The sequence below is a fragment of the Salvelinus namaycush genome, chromosome 18 (genome assembly GCF_016432855.1).
Source record: "Salvelinus namaycush isolate Seneca chromosome 18, SaNama_1.0, whole genome shotgun sequence".
Lineage (NCBI taxonomy): Eukaryota > Metazoa > Chordata > Actinopteri > Salmoniformes > Salmonidae > Salvelinus > Salvelinus namaycush.
In genome coordinates this window covers 13145871-13164187 of record NC_052324.1, presented here as the reverse complement: position 1 = coordinate 13164187, position 18317 = coordinate 13145871, and the positions used below count along the sequence as shown (strand labels likewise).

Sequence of the window (18317 nt, the reverse complement as noted above, 5' to 3'; positions counted from 1 at the left end):
TAGCTATTAAAAGATGTTTTTCCCTGCGATTGTAGCAAGAAACAGGCCGAATATTTGTTAATTATTAGAGACGCAAAGACGGTTAGACTTGGCTTTCCTTTCATGCCTCCCCTGAAACTCTCTGGCGCCCCCCTGGGGAGGCGCACCTCACACTTTCCAAACCTCTGTTCTAATACAATGTGCTTCTACTTACCTGTGGTTGATTCTCAATAAATAAGCTTCACTCTGAGATGTGTGCTTGTCTTCATTGTGAAATGTTCACACGTTTAAATTGCACTGTAGTAAACTTGAAAGTATTTGGTATGTACATGGTAATATGAACAGCTTCATTTTATGGCCTTCTTACACCGTACCTACGCTGTAAGAGTGAAGGTGGTATCATGTAAAAAAAAATGTAAAAAAAGGGTACGATCACAGACAGATTTGCTGTCATCTTCGTGGGATCTACCTGGAAACAGACAACACTTTATTTTACAGCCCTGTTACAACATACAGTGCCTTCAGAAAGTATTCATATGCCTTGACTTATTCCACATTTGTTGTGTTACAGCCTGAATTCAAAATGGATTTAATAGATTTTTTTCCTCACCCATCTACCCACAATTCCCCATATGTTTTTAGACATTTTTGCTAATTTATTGAGAATGAAATACAGAAATATCTCATTTACATAAGTATTCACACCCCTGAGTAAATACATGTTAGAATCACCTTTGGCAGCGATTACAGCAGTGAGTATTTTTGGATATTCTCTAAGAGCTTTGCACATCTTGATTGTCCAATCAATTAAAAAAAAAAAAATGTTATTCTTCAAGCTTTGTCAAGTTGGTTGTTGATCATTGTCTTACCATAGATTTTCAAGCTGATGTAAGTCAAAATTGTAACAAGGCCACTCGGGAACACTCAATGTCATCTTGGTAAGTAACTCCAGTGTATATTTGGCCTTTTGTTTTATGTTATTGTCCTGCTGAAAGGGGAATTTGTCTCCAAGTGTCTGTTAGAAAGCAGACTGAACCAGGGTTTCCTCTAAGATTTTGCCTGCGTTTAGATCTATTCCATTTATTTTTATCCTAATAAATGCCCTATTCCTTGCTGATGACAAGCATACCCATAACATGATGCAGCCACCACCATGCTTGAAAATATGAAGAGTGTTATGTGATGTGTTGTGTTGGGTTTGCCCCAAACATAAATATTTGTATTCAGGATGCAAAGTTAATTTCTTTGCCACATTTCTTCAGGTTTTACTTTAGTTTCTTATTGCAAACAAGATGCCTGTTTTGGAACATTTTTATTCTGTACAGGCTTCTTTCTTTTCACTCTGTCATTTAGGTTAGTATTGTGGAGTAACTACAATGTTGTTGATCCATCCTCAGTTTTCTCCTATCACAGCCATTAGACTCTGCAACTGTTTTATTAAACACCATTGGCCTCATGGTGAAATCCCTGAGCAGTTTCATTCCTGTCTGGCAAATGAGGTAGGAAGGACGCATGTATTTTTGTAGTGACTGGGTATATTGATACCCCATCCAGCGTGTAATTAATAACTTCATCATGCTCAAAGGGATATCCTCTCTTGGGTAGGGGGCAGTATTTTCACCTCTGGATAAAAAGCGTGCCCAAAGTAAACTGCCTGTTACTCAGGCCCAGAAGCTAGGATATGCATATACTTGGTAGATTCGGATAGAAAACACTCTGAAGTTTCTGAAACTGTTAAAATAATGTCTGTGATTATAACAGAACTGATATGGCAGGCGAAACCCCGAGGAGAAACCATCCAGGGGGGAAAACAATTGGCCCAGCGTAGTCCGGGTTTGGGAACAATTTTTTTCTATGAGCTACCCTTATTATTAGGAACCTGGTTGCAGTTCCTATGGCTTCCACTAGATGTCAACAGTCTTTAGAAATTGTTCAATGTTTTTCTTTCGAGAAATGAAGAATTAGGGCTGTTCATTGTAAGTGTCACTCCAGGTGGATACTGTTTTGGTGCACGTGAACTGGAGTGCGCTTCACGTTGTTTTTATCCTGTATTAGAAACAGTTTATTCCGTCTTAAATTTTTAGCGATTATTTACGTTTTAGGGTACCTGAGGTTGGATTAGGAACGTTGTTTGAAATGTTTGGGCCAAGTTTACAGGTAACTTATTAGATACTTTGTAGGCATGTTGGGCGAGTTGAAAACAATGTATTTCTGAATCAAACGTGCCAAATAAATGGACATTTTTGGGACATAAAGAAGGACATTATTGATTAAAAGGACCATTTGTGATGTTCCTGGGACAGTTTGGAGTGCCAACAGAAGAAGATCTTCAAAGGTAAGGCATTCATTATATCGGTATTTCTGACTTTTGTGGCGCACCTGCCTGGTTGAAATAGGATTTTCATGTGTTTGTACGCGGGGCGCTGTCCTCAGATAATCGCATCGTTTGCTTTCGCCGTAAAGCCTTTTTGAAATCTGACACAGCGGCTGGATTAACAAGTTAAGATTTATTTTGATGTATAATACATATATTTTCAAGAATGTTAAATATTTGAATTTGGTATTTTTGAATTTCGCGCTCTACAATTTCACCGGATGTTGGCCAGGTGGGACACTACCGTCCCACCTGCCCATAAGAAGATATTCAATGTCTGCTTTTTTCCCCATCTACTATTAGGTGCCCTTCTTTGCAAGGCATTGGAAAACCTCCCTGATCTTTGTTGTTTAATCTGTGTTTCAAATTCACAGCTCGACTGAGGGACTTTACAAATAATTGTATGTGTGGAGTAAAGAGATGAGGTAGTCATTAAAAGAATTACGTTAAACACTATTATTGCACACAGAGTGAGTCCAGGCAACGTATTATGTGACTTATTAAGCAGATTTTTACTCCTGAAGTTATTTAAGCTTTTCATAAAAAAGAGGTTGAATCAAGACATTGCAGCTTTTTATTTTTTAATATTTGTAAACATTTTGAAAAACACTTTGACAAGGTGGGGTATTGTGTGTAGGCCAGTGACACAACATCTCCAGTTTAAATTCAGGCTGTAACACAACAAATGTGGAAAAAGTCACAGGGTGTGAATACTTTGTGAAGGCACTGTACATACCTAGTAACTTCAGGAAAATGACTTAGTACATTATGTCTACACAATCATTTGACTAAATCATTTGTTGACCTGCAAGGATGTGGTATTTACATGGTATTAGCAACGGCTTCATTTTAAACCCCTTACTTTGTACCTACCCTGTAAGTGTGAAGGTGGTCCCATGATACAATAGGGTAAGATCACAGACATATTTGCTGTTGTCTTCATGAGATGGAGTCATCCAATGTGGTGGTATTTCACAAGTAACTACGTTGTATCTACCTGGAAACAGACAACCTGGTTTTACAGTTTTACACTAATTAAGCATGTAGTACTTACTTACTTGGTTCCAGGTAATTACATTTGGGACTAAATTGTTAACATGTATTTACTTTTTGTTACTAGTTATTTACCTAGTTATTACCTAGTAAATATCGTGCTGTAAAATGAAGGGTTACCAGGCACTCATTATGCAAACCAGGGGAATACACCAAACTGTAACCAGATAATAACCATGTTGTAACCCAGACTCACCTCCATCCCCAGCAGTTTCAGGGCTTTGGGCTGGAAAGGTAACAAAAACATGGTTATTGAGAAATCAACACCGTCAAGGGGAATTCGTCACATAAAAGAAATATGCACACACATAAAGGAACACAGACAGACCCACTTCCACACACTCACAAGGCCAAGTGTTCAAATACAGAGAGAAATGCCATCGTGGTCTCATTTCATATTATTCTGTCCTTAAAAGTGAAATACTCTATGTAGGATGATATGTTACGTTGTGTTTGGTATGTATTCATTTGTGGATCTCCATCATAAATGTTGTATGTAATGTTATGAATTACAATTTGTATGATATGTTAAGAATTGCAATTTGTACAACATGTTACGAATTGGAATTTGTATGTCTTTTGAATTTGCAACACGTACAATATCCTATGATTTTGCAAAACATATGTTGCTAACATTAGCCAGGGGTTGCTAGGTGTCTAATGCTCACTTTAGCTAGCTGGCTAACGTTAGCTAGGATAAGGGTTAGGGTTAGAAGTCAAGGTTAGGATTAGGCTTAGGGGAAAGGTTAGCTAACATTCTAAGTAGTTGCTAATTAGTAAAAATGCTAAGGTTGTCTGTAATGAGATTTGAACAAGCGACCTTGGGGTTACTAGACGGTTGCATTATATGCCCACCCATCCACCTTGACCAACAACACTTCTTGCATTTTTGCCTTAAGTAACCTTCTATCTTATGTAACAATACCAAATGTAACATATCATACTAATTTGAGTGTCCCGGATTTACTTTTACTATGTTACCTCTTTGAGACCAGTCTGGAAATGCATACAGTGCATTCAGAAAGTATTCAGACCACCTCCCCTTTTCTACATTTTGTTATGTTACAGCCTTATTGTAAATTGATTAAATACATGTTTTTCCTCATCAATCTACACACAATCTATCCCCAATCTACATATCATCCTAACCAATCTGCCCTCCAAATACACCTCTGCTGTCTTCAACCAGGATCTCAGCGATCACTGCCTCATTGCCTGCGTCCGTAATGGGTCTGCGGTCAAACGACCACTCCTCATCACTGTCAAACGCTTCCAAAAACACTTCAGCGAGCAGGCCTTTCTAATCGACCTGGCCCGGGTATCCTGGAAGGATATTGACCTCATTCCATCAGTAGAGGATGCCTGGTTATTCTTTAAAAGTGCTTTCCTCACCATCTTAAATAAGCATGCTCCATTAAAAAAGGTAGAACCAGGAACAGATATAGCTCTTGGTTCACTCCAGACCTGACTGCCCTTGACCAACACAAAAACATCCTGTGGCGTACTGAATTAGCATCGAATAGCCTCTGTGATATGCAACTTTTCAGGAAAGTAAGGAACAAATATACACAGGCAGTTAGGAAAGTAAAGGCTAGCTTTTTCAAACAGAAATTTGCATCCTGTAGCACAAACTCCAAAACGTTCTGGGACACTGTAAAGCCTATGGAGAATAAGACCACCTCCTCCCAGCTGCCCACTGCACTGAGGCTAGGAAACACTGTCACCACCGGTAAATCCACGATAATTGAGAATTTAAATAAGGAATTTTCTACGGCTGGCCATGCTTTCCACCTGGCTACCCCTACCCCGGTCAACAGCCCTGAACCCCCCACAACAACTTGCCCAAGCCTCCCCCATTTCTTCTTCACCCAAATCCAGATAGCTGATGTTCTGAAAGAGCTGCAAAATCTGGACCCCTACAAATCAGCCGGGCTAGACAATCTGGACCCTCTCTTTCTAAAATTATCCACCGAAATTGTTGCAACCCCTTTTACTAGCAGGTTCAACCTCTCTTTAGTATCGTCTGATATCCCCAAAGATTGGAAAGCTGCCGTGGTCATCCCCCTCTTCAAAGGGGAGACACTCTAGACCCAAACTGCTACAGACCTATATCTATCCTACCCTGCCTTTCTTCGGGCTTCGAAAGCCAAGTTAACAAACAGATCACAGACCATTTCGAATTCTACCGCACCTTCTCCGCTATGCAATCTGGTTTCCGAGCTGGTCATGGTGCAGTTCATCCACGCTCAAGGTCCTAAACGACATCATAACCCCCATCAATAAGAGATAATACTGTGCAGCTGTATTCATCGACCTGGCCAAGGCTTCGACTCTGTCAATCACCACATTCTTATCGGCAGACTCAACAGCCTTGGTTTCTCAAATGACTGCCTCGCCTGGTTCACCAACTACTTCTCAGACAGAGTTCAGTGTGTCAAATCGGAGGGCCTGTTGTCCGGACCTCTGGCAGTCTCTATGGGGGTGCAACAGGGTTCAATCCTCGGGCGACTCTTTTCTCTGTATACATCAATGATGTCGCTCTTGCTGCGGATGATTCCCTGATCCACCTCTACGCAGAAAGTGTTTTCTGTATACTCTATATATCATTCTGTATACATCTGGCCCTTCTTTGGACACTGTGTTAACTAACCTCCAGACGAGCGTCAATGCCATACAACTCTCCTTCCGTTGCCTCCAACTGCTCTTAAATGGAAGTAAAATTAATGCACGCTCTTCAACCGATTGCTGCCCACACCTGCCCGCCTGTTCAGCATCACTACTCTGGACGGTTCTGACTTAGAATATGTGGACAACTACAAATACCTAGGTGTCTGGCTAGACTGTAAACTCTCCTTCCAGACTCACATTAAGCATCTCCAATCCAAAATTAAATTTAGAATTGGCCTCCTAATTCGCAACAAAGCATCCTTCACTCATGCCGCAAAACATACCTTCGTAAATCTGACTATCCTACCGATCTTTGACTTCGGCGATGTCATTTACAAAATAGCCTCCAACACTCTACTCAGCAAATTGGATGCAGTCTATCACAGTGCTATCTGTTTTGTCACGAAAGCTCCATATATTACCCACCACTGCGACCTGTATGCTCTCGTTGGCTGGCCCTCGCTTCATATTTGTCGCCAAATCCACTGGCTCCAGGTCATCTATAAGTCTTTGCTAGGTAAGGCCCCGCCTTATCTCAGCTCACTGGTCACCATAGCAGCACCCACCCGTAGCACGCGCTCCAGCAGGTATATTTCACTGGTCATCCCCAAAGCCAATTCCTCCTTTGGCCACCTTTCATTACAGTTCTCTGCTGCCAATGACCCGAACGTACTGCAAAAATCACTGAAGCTGGAGACTCATATCTCCCTCACTAACTTTAAGCACCAGCTGTCAGAGCAGCTCACAGATCACTGCACCTGTACATAGCTCATCTGTAAATAGCCCATCCAACTACCTCATCCCCATACTGTTATTTATTTGATTTATTTTGCTCCTTTGCACCCCAGTATCTCTACTTGCACACTCATCTTCTTCTATCACTCCAGTGTTTAATTGCTATATTGTAATTTTTTTGCCACTATGGCCTATTTAATGCCTTACCTCCCTTATCCTGCCTCATTTGCACACACTGTATATAGACTTTTTCTATTGTATTATTGAATGTATGTTTGTTTATTCCATGTGTAACTCTGTCTTGTTGTTTTTGTCGCACTGCTTTGCTTTATCTTGGTCAGGTCGCAGTTGTAAATGAGAACTTGTTCTCAACTAGCCTACCTGGTTATAATGACAAAGCAAAAATTTACAAAGCAAAGCAGTGCGTAATGACATAGCAAAACAGGTTTTTAGAAAATGTTTCAAATGTATTAAAGATAAAAAACAGAAATACCTTACTTACTTAAATATTCAGACCCTTTGCTATGAGACTCGAAATTGAGCTCAGGTGCATCCTGTTTCCATTGAAAATCGCTGAGATGTTTCTTCAACTTGATTGGAGTCCACCTGTGGTAAATTCAATTGATTTGGACATGATTTGGAAAGGTACACATCTGTCTATATAAGGTCTCACAGTTGACAGTGCAGTTCAGAGCAAAAACCAAACCATGAGGATTGTGTCGAGGCACAGATCTGTGGAAGGGTACCAAAAAATGTCTGCAGCATTGAAGGTCCCCAAGAACACTATGGCCTCCATCATTCTTAAATGGAATAAGTTAGGAACCACCAAGACTCTTCCTAGAGCTGGCCGAAAGGCCAAACGGGGGAGAAGGGCCTTGGTCAGGGAGGTGACCAAGAACCCAATGGTCACTCTGACAGAGTTCCACTCTGGAGTTGGGAAAACCTTCCAGAGGGACAACCATCTCTGCAGCACTCCACCAATCAGGCCTTTATGGTAGAGTGTCCAGAAGGAAGCCACTCCTCAGTAAAAGGCACATGATAGCCTGCTTGGAGTTGCCAAAAGGCACCTAAAGGACTCTTAAACCATGAGAAACAAGATTCTCTGGTCTGATGAAGCCAAGATTGAACTCTTTGGCCTGAATACCAAACATCACGTCTGGCACCATCCTTAAGGTGAAGAATGGTGGTGGCAGCATCATACTGTGGGGATGTTTTTCAGCGGCAGGGACTGGGAGACTAGTCAGGATTGAGGGAAAGATGAACAGAGGAAAGTACAGCGAGATCCTTGATGAAAACCTGCTCCAGTGCGCTAAGAACCTCAGACTGGGGCGAAGGTTCCCCTTTCAACAGGACAACGAGTCTAAGCACACAGCCAAGACGATGCAGGATTTGCTTCGGGACAAGTCTCTGAATGTCCTTGAGTGGCCCAGCCGGAGCCCGGACTTGAACCAGTTTGAACAACTCTGGAGAGACCTGAAAATAGCTGTGCAGCGACACTGCAGAGAAGAATGGGAGAAACTCCCCAAATACAGGCGTGCCAAGCTTGTAGCATCCTACCTAAGAAGACTCAAGGCTGTAATCACTGCCAAAGATGCTTCAACAAAGTAAAGGGTCTGAACACTTATATTTCAGTTTTTTATTTGTAATACATTTGCAAACATTTATAAAAACCTGTTTTTGCTTTTTCATTATGGGGTAATGTGTGTAGGTTGATGAGGGGGATTAAAACAATGTAATACATTTTAGAATAAGGCTGTAACGTAACAAAATGTGGAAAATGGCAAGGGGTCTGAATACTTTCTGAATGCACTGTATGTTCCAACACAATTAAACAGCACAACTGTCCTGTTCTAGACCAACAGTAACCGGTTTGAGACCAGACAGTAACCGGTTCTAGATCAACAGCAATCTGTTATAGATAAACAGTAACCTGTTGTCTTTAGATAGTAACCTGTTACTGTAACCTGATATATTTCATCTCTGTGTGTTTGTCTGTGTAAGGGGGTGGCTGGCTAAATGGAGCTCTATGCAGCAGCAGACACTCAGATGCGTTTTTAAAGCAGGCTGTGTACAAATTATGCATTAATGAGCCATCATGTGACCTGCTTCCCCAACTGTTGGTTAAAAATAACTCAGGCCTCCTGTGGGGATGTTGATATCTGCACCTATTTCAGGATTATTCCTACCCCATTGTGTGTTTGTTCCTGTATTCACACTGCTTTTTCATCTAAGATGACACTGTCAGTGTGCCCAAATCATTTTAAAACAGATCACAGCTCATTTAGATATCTACCTCTTTGTCTTGCATCCTCTCTCTTGTTCTATCCTTCACTTTTGCTCTCTTTTCAACCTCATGCACACGTGCATACACACTGCATAGTCATTGGCTGATGTTGATGGACTAGACATTGCTCTACACAATAGTCCTAGAATAGTGATTTTCTATAGTTGACAGTTAGTCTGTTCTTCAAGGAGCCTTGTCTTGAAGGAGGCCTTGAAACTGAAAAATCAACAACAAAAATCTCTATAGACGGTTTGGTTGAGAACGTCACAGAAACTATGTGCACGCTCCACTGGGGCAGAAGGCCCTGTTTTGTTGTGATACTGGATGGCCAGATAGCTAGCAACAATGACAAGAAAATGCCATGTGGGAAATCTTAAGTAGCTCGTTTCGATTAGTTTTATCCTGATACCATGTCTGGTTTTTAAGTGTTTTGACTGATGGCACATCTATGCTGTTATGGCTCAAATTCACTAGCTAGCTAACTACCAACTGTAACAATGTATTTGACTTTATTTATGTTTTCAATAAACATTGAAAACGGACTGTAGTTTACATGTGGTAAACAACCTAAGCCAACCCTGTCTGTTTTGCTCCATAGTTGCACACACCTCAGTTTTGTTGCTTAACAACCAACCCATCTATTTCACAACCGTTGTTCCGAGCAGTATAGTGCACTGCAGTTTGGCACTGATCTCTGCGTTCTATTGCTAGTTTGTGAGAGTTTGCAGGCAGAGGGAGAAAAGGAGACCGTATCCCTAGTGCAGACTTAGACGTAGAGGGATATGCATATTTATGTATATTAATTTACAGCATCGTCCCTTGATCACACAAAAAAAGGTTACGTAAGTACAAAATTTACATCACTCCAAAAGTGAGGCTCGTGTTGGCTTTCACTGAAAGCATACCTGAGGTGAGTTTACCAGATTACTAATAGTAGGTTTGTTTATAGTACCCAAGACCAGTCTAGGAGTTAATTTGACCATGGGAAAAGGAACTAAAGCGTAAATACTGTAACACATTGAATGTTCGATTCAATTGATCCCACAGAGACAAGTAGACATGCAGACACATGCACATGCATCATTAGCAGAATAGGAAACTGTAAAGCTGGTCCGCCACTCACTCTTTTGGGTCCAAAGAGGTTATGATACAGAGTTCTAAACCTCTTCCTGGTGTAGTTGCATCGGTAAGCTCCGCCCATCAAGTACTCAAAGACCAATCCGATGTCAATGAGACTAATGCGGTAGTCTGGTGGCAGGTTACCCTGGGGACCAAGAGATTGGTCAGACAAAACCGCACACCCCCATGACAGCTGAGCATACGATGGTGAAAGGAAGGGAAAACGCCCCACACAAATCATACACACTTCACTTCACACATCTGCGCACTTGTTTGGTGTTAATAATAATACGTGATTAGTTGATTCACCTTGAAGTAGATCCAACTGAACACTGGATATTCTTGCTTAGAAAAAACACACAAGGTCAGTGAGTATACAGCACAAGGCCAAGGAGAGATGGGAGACACAGACCCCCCGATAAGATCACAGAGCTTATAACCTAGTTTAAATGAACTTATCTGAGCTTAGTTTAATTTAACTTAGTTCAACAGCACTGAGATAGACATCAGTATACTGTACTCTGAGAGAAGAGGGGTAGAGGAGTAAAGAAAGGAGGAGGAAGAGGGGAAAGAAGAGGGAAACCACGAAAATAGGGGAAATGTTAAGGAGAAGATGGAAAATTACAAATCTTGAGGAAATTGAAAAATATACAAATCTGATCAATGCTTACTTAATTTGCCTGATCACTCTGTGCTAATTTGCATTTGTAACGTATGACCAGATCGTATCAGGGGTTCAGTGCTGGAAGAGAAAGACGGACAGACGTCTGAAGATGAGGATAACAGGAGGACAAATGAGAGAGCGTTTTTTGATAGAAATGGACCTTCATCATCCACCTTCAGATAGAAATCAGAGCTCTCTGATCCAGTGAGGGGAGGGAGAAATCGGGTGGATGGGCTGGGACAATGATCATACATTGACGGATGATTTGATACCATCTCATCCACTGCCCCTGGTCACTTTTAGTGGAACGCTCCCTGTATTCCCTTGTCAAAAAGCGCTCCATTTGGTTTCTGTTATCCCAGTAAAGCCTCACAATTATCCAGCCAAAGCTCAGAGGCAACACTGTGGGTGAACCCCAAAGCAGGATGTGCTTGTGTATTTTTTCACACGTTAATATGAAACGTACCACTATAACCTTCTCCTTCCACTTCATTGAACGGCCTAAACCTTGCAGTGTGAACACACTGTATCCCACATTGGCTTCACAGTATCTATTATGATGTCAGAGTCCTCCCCTGCCATTACCTTCAAACAAACTGGGTGGGCAGGATTTTAACTTATGGGACGACTTTATTGGTTCCATTTCATCAGACAAGCTCAATCAAACAAAGCTAAAGTAGTTGAAAGAAAACATATAACATTTGTTTACCAGGTCTGCTTACACTCTCATATGGTTGTCCAAAGTACTGGCAATCATATTAATTATGTATGGGCCTCCAAGTCAATCAATTGCAGATAAGAGCAAAGCGCACTGTGGGAGCAGATAAAGGAAAAGCACACTACAGGTTCACTCAGAATCTTTATCTCTGCATTTTATAGACAGGTGAGGTTTTGTCCTGGGTGTGTCTTCCTCTCTGCTGGCTGTGGTCAATCCCTTCTTTCCTTGATCCCTTTCCTTTCCTAGCTCTCTTTATTTGACTCTTTTTCTCCCTCCCTTTTCTTTCTTCCTTTCCTAGCTTCCTTTCCTAACTTCCTTTCCTTCTTGCTTTCCTCTCTACTGGCCGTGGTTAATCCCTACCACATACATGTGAACTCCTCCTTTTCTTTCCTAGATTCCTTTCTCTCCTTTTTCTTTCTCCCTTTCCTTTCCTCATTTCCTAGATCCCTTTATTTTCCTAATTTCCTAGCTTCCTTTCCTTTTCCCCTTCCCTATTTCCCTTTCTTTATTTCCTTTCCTTTCCCAGCTTATGTTCCTTGTTTCCTAGCTTCTGTTTCTTCTCTACCTTCTTTTCCTCACCTCCTGCCCTATCTAGGAAAGGAGGAAAGGAAGCTAGGAAAGGAGGAAATGAAAGGAAGCTAAGAAAGGAGTAAAATAAAGGGCATTAGGAAAGAAGGAAAGGGAGCAAGGAAAGGAATAAAGGAATCTAGGAAAAGAGATAAGGGAAGTATGGAAGGAAAGGAAGTCAGGAAAGGAGAAAAGGAAGAGAGAAAGGAGGAAAGGAAGCTAGCAAAGAAAAGGAAAAGGAGGAGTTCACATGCATGTGGTAGGGATTAACCACAGCCAGTAGTGAGGAAAGGAAAGGAAGACGGAAAGGAAGTTAGGAAGGGACGAAAGGAAGCTAGGAAAGGAAGAAAGTAAAAGGGTGAGAGGAAAGGAATCTAGGAAATAAAAGGAGGAGTTCCCATGTATGTGGCATTGGTTAACCACGTCCAGTATATGGCGTTAGTATTGGTTTTAGTGACATGCTAGTTTTAGTCACAGCTAGTTTTAGTTACAGGCTAATGCGGGGCTGCAGCTGGATGCATCTCGATTAGTATATGTGCTATCTGACATAAGAAAATGCTCTGATACAGCATAATCATTCTGATCAAACCTACAGTGCCCTTCTCCTTTATCTTCAATTGATTGCATTGGGAAATTGTATATGGCAACTAACTGATGAATTGGGGCCATTGTATATGTCAACTAACTGATGAATTGGGGCCATTGTATATGGCAACTAACTGATGAATTGGGGCCATTGTATATGTCAACTAACTGATGAATTGGGGCCATTGTATATGTCAACTAACTGATGAATTGGGGCCATTGTATATGTCAACTAACTGATGAATTGGGGCCATTGTATATGTCAACTAACTGATGAATTGGGGCCATTGTATATGTCAACTAACTGATGAATTGGGGCCATTGTATATGTCAACTAACTGATGAATTGGGGCCATTGTATATGGCAACTAACTGATGAATTGGGGCCATTGTATATGGCAACTAACTGATGAATTGGGGCCATTGTATATGTCAACTAACTGATGAATTGGGGCCATTGTATATGTCAACTAACTGATGAATTGGGGCCATTGTATATGGCAACTAACTGATGAATTGGGGCCATTGTATATGGCAACTAACTGATGAATTGGGGCCATTGTATATGTCAACTAACTGATGAATTGGGGCCATTGTATATGTCAACTAACTGATGAATTGGGGCCATTGTATATGTCAACTAACTGATGAATTGGGGCCATTGTATATGTCAACTAACTGATGAATTGGGGCCATTGTATATGTCAACTAACTGATGAATTGGGGCCATTGTATATGGCAACTAACTGATGAATTGGGGCCATTGTATATGTCAACTAACTGATGAATTGGGGCCATTGTATATGGCAACTAACTGATGAATTGGGGCCATTGTATATGTCAACTAACTGATGAATTGGGGCCATTGTATATGTCAACTAACTGATGAATTGGGGCCATTGTATATGTCAACTAACTGATGAATTGGGGCCATTGTATATGTCAACTAACTGATGAATTGGGGCCATTGTATATGTCAACTAACTGATGAATTGGGGCCATTGTATATGTCAACTAACTGATGAATTGGGGCCATTGTATATGTCAACTAACTGATGAATTGGGGCCATTGTATATGTCAACTAACTGATGAATTGGGGCCATTGTATATGTCAACTAACTGATGAATTGGGGCCATTGTATATGGCAACTAACTGATGAATTGGGGCCATTGTATATGTCAACTAACTGATTAACCTTTATTTAAAAAACATGTAACAATTACTGTAACAACTTGCTTTCATGATGCTAGGTACGAAAGTCTGAACCCAACTAGTTTTTATCACAGGTAACTTCAGGTTGTCTCATTCCAGCACCAGGGGCTCCAGGGGTTAGAGTTCAGGGGCAAGTTACACACTAAAGCCAATAACAAGCATCAATAAAAATGCCTGAAACCCGATTCTTCACACTTCTACCGAAGTGTGCAGTAGCACACTCCTGCTCATGGACTTAACAATGGCGTCCCTTCATCTGATGCTTACACTAACAATTGGATGCTTTTAAATCCATGATGGGCAATTGCACACTTCAAGAGAGGGGTTGGGAATCATGATGTAGCCAATGACAGTCTAAACTTTCCTCCAGAGAGAGAAAAGGGGAACAGTATACATTTGGGCCACCCTGGTGAAAGCAATGCATCCTACTACTGCACACCAATACCATACATTCACTAGTACCATACCTTCACATAGCAGGACAAGAGGAAAGAGGAAAACACAGATATTTGGTTAAAAAACCTATGGTTAAATATTTGTGTTTTAAATGAACTTTAAAAAAAATATTAAATATAAATATTGAATATATATATTCCAATATCAGTTTATTGGACAGAATATGTTTGGGCCTACCTAGTGAAAGCAATGCATCCTACTACTGCACACCAAAACCCAACACACTACCATACCTTCACACAGCAGGACAAGAGAAAGAAAAGAAAACAGAGATATTTGGGAAAAGCCTAGAGAGCCATGCACTACGGTTAAATATTAGACTTCATTTCTCAGAACAAGAATAGACTGACGAGTCTCAGAAGAAAGTGCTTTGTTTCTGGCCATACTGAGCCTGTAATCGAACACACAAATGCTGATGCTCCAGATACTCAACTCGTCTAAAGAAGGCCATTTTTATTGCTTCTTTAAATCAGGACAACAGTTTTCAGCGATGCTAACATAATTGCAAAAAAGGTTTTCTAATGATCAATTAGCCTTTTAAAATTATAAACTTGGATTAGCTAACACCAAGTGCCATTGGAACACAGGAGGTGATGGTTGCTGATAATGGGCCTCTGTACACCTATGGTGATATTCCATAAAAAATCGTCCGTTTCCAGCTACAATAGTCATTTACGACATTAACAATGTATACACTGTATTTCTGATCAATGTGATGTTATTTTAATGGACAAAAAATGAGCTTTTCTATAAAAAACAAGGACATTTCTAAGTGACCCCAAACTTTTGAACGGTAGTGTGTATTCCAATATCAGTTTATTGGTGTGAATTAGTAATGCGCCGGTCAGCTATTTGTTCACCCGCACTCGCCCACAATTGCTAATAACCCATCCGCAACCGCCCGACCATATGTGACAAAGTGGAATATGATAATTAGTATATATGTAGCTTCTCTTCTGTCTTGCTGCCCTGAAAAACGAAATAAACCCTTGCTCACCAGAATAAAGTCAGAAATCGCTAGAAGGAAATGCTTCAATGTAGTTGACGTCGGTACAATTTGTTTTCTTTTTCCGCTTTCATCTCTGCTTCTCTTGTTCAGCGAAGATGTTTACAGCCCAGGGAGAAAATGCAAAGAAAAAAAAGATTTCCGGTGCAAAATGTCCAATTTGACTGGTTTTAAGGAAGTATAAAGCTGTTAAAACAACCCAACATGTTTTTGATAATATTTCTGTTCAGCTTGGATGCATATTTTATGTGGTTGAAACACTATCAGCTTTTATGATGCTGATAAATATAGCACTTTTAGAGACGGTCCTTAACCATTCATTCCCTTAAGATGCTTCAAGAAAGAAATTATATTTCTCCACACTTTACACACAAGAGTAAAAATTTTAATGCAATAAATGCTTAATTCTGCAGGATTAAATATTATATTAGGGGATGTTAGAGGTTATAGACCTACAGTCAGTTGCCAGATTTCAGTGAGGCTACTTTAACCCTTTTGAACAGTACAGTTCCCTTGACGTGCCGTTTCGAAGTCCCTGTCTTGTGACTGTTGAATTTCTATAGCACTTCACAATCATCACACATAACATAGCCAGCACTGCTATCATCCTCTTTTACCACTTCACCAAATCGTTACCAAACATTAGACTACTGTTCTGGTCCTCTCTTCTATAACATTAGACTACTGTACTGTCCCTCTCTTCTATAACATTAGACTACTGTACTGTCCCTCTCTTCTATAACATTAGACTACTGTTCTGGTCCTCTCTTCTATAACATTAGACTACTGTTCTGGTCCTCTCTTCTATAACATTAGACTACTGTACTGTCCCTCTCTTCTATAACATTATACTACTGTTCTGGTCCTCTTTCTATAACATTATACTACTGTTCTGGTCCTCCCTTCTATAACATTAGACTACTGTACTGGTCCTCTCTTCTATAACATTAGACTACTGTTCTGGTCCTCTCTTCTATAACATTAGACTACTGTTCTGGTCCTCTCTTCTATAACATTAGACTACTGTACTGTCCCTCCCTTCTATAACATTAGACTACTGTTCTGGTCCTCTCTTCTATAACATTAGACTACTGTTCTGGTCCTCTCTTCTATAACATTAGACTACTGTTCTGGTCCTCTCTTCTATAACATCAGGCTACTGTTCTGGTCCTCTCTTCTATAACATTAGACTACTGTTCTGGTCCTCTCTTCTATAACATTAGACTACTGTTCTGATCCTCTCTTCTATAACATTAGACTACTGTTCTGTCCCTCTCTTCTATAACATTAGACTACAGTTCTGGTCCTCTCTTCTATAACATCAGGCTACTGTTCTGGTCCTCTCTTCTATAACATTAGACTACTGTTCTGTCCCTCTCTTCTATAACATTAGACTACTGTACTGTCCCTCTCTTCTATAACATTAGACTACTGTTCTGGTCCTCTCTTCTATAACATTAGACTACAGTTCTGGTCCTCTCTTCTATAACATTAGACTACTGTACTGTCCCTCTCTTCTATAACATTATACTACTGTTCTGGTCCTCTCTTCTATAACATTAGACTACTGTTCTGGTCCCCTTTCTATAACATTAGACTACTGTACTGTCCCTCCCTTCTATAACATTAGACTACTGTTCTGGTCCTCTCTTCTATAACATTATACTACTGTTCTGGTCCTCTCTTCTATAACATTAGACTACTGTTCTGGTCATCTTTCTATAACATTAGACTACTGTACTGTCCCTCCCTTCTATAACATTAGACTACTGTACTGGTCCTCTCTTCTATAACATTAGACTACTGTTCTGGTCCTCTCTTCTATAACATTAGACTACTGTTCTGGTCCTCTTTCTATAACATTAGACTACTGTACTGTCCCTCCCTTCTATAACATTAGACTACTGTACTGGTCCTCTCTTCTATAACATTAGACTACTGTTCTGGTCCTCTCTTCTATAACATTAGACTACTGTTCTGGTCCTCTCTTCTATAACATTAGACTACTGTACTGTCCCTCCCTTCTATAACATTAGACTACTGTTCTGGACCTCTCTTCTATAACATTAGACTACTGTTCTGGTCCTCTCTTCTATAACATTAGACTACTGTTCTGGTCCTCTCTTCTATAACATTAGACTACTGTTCTGGTCCTCTCTTCTATAACATTAGACTACTGTTCTGGTCCTCTCTTCTATAACATTAGACTACTGTTCTGGTCCTCTCTTCTATAACATTAGACTACTGTTCTGGTCCTCTCTTCTATAACATTAGACTACTGTTCTGGTCCTCTCTTCTATAACATTAGACTACTGTTCTGGTCCTCTCTTCTATAACATTAGACTACTGTTCTGTCCCTCTCTTCTATAACATTAGACTACAGTTCTGGTCCTCTCTTCTATAACATCAGGCTACTGTTCTGGTCCTCTCTTCTATAACATTAGACTACTGTTCTGTCCCTCTCTTCTATAACATTAGACTACTGTACTGTCCCTCTCTTCTATAACATTAGACTACTGTTCTGGTCCTCTCTTCTATAACATTATACTACTGTTCTGGTCCTCTCTTCTATAACATTAGACTACTGTACTGTCCCTCTCTTCTATAACATTATACTACTGTTCTGGTCCTCTCTTCTATAACATTAGACTACTGTTCTGGTCCTCTTTCTATAACATTAGACTACTGTACTGTCCCTCCCTTCTATAACATTAGACTACTGTTCTGGTCCTCTCTTCTATAACATTATACTACTGTTCTGGTCCTCTCTTCTATAACATTAGACTACTGTTCTGGTCCTCTTTCTATAACATTAGACTACTGTACTGTCCCTCCCTTCTATAACATTAGACTACTGTACTGGTCCTCTCTTCTATAACATTAGACTACTGTTCTG

General features: G+C 40.4%; 1 protein-coding gene across 1 annotated transcript in view; it reads right to left on the bottom strand.

Annotated features, from left to right (window-relative positions):
- The window catches only part of trpm3 (transient receptor potential cation channel, subfamily M, member 3), a 211401-nt gene that overhangs the window by 52627 nt on the left and 140457 nt on the right, over positions 1-18317 (bottom strand). The window contains exons 13-14 of the mRNA XM_039012744.1: positions 10216-10356; positions 3603-3632 (exon numbers count right to left, since the gene is read on the bottom strand). Of these exons, the coding sequence (XP_038868672.1) occupies positions 3603-3632; positions 10216-10356 (171 nt within the window). The remainder of the gene's footprint in view (positions 1-3602; positions 3633-10215; positions 10357-18317) is intronic.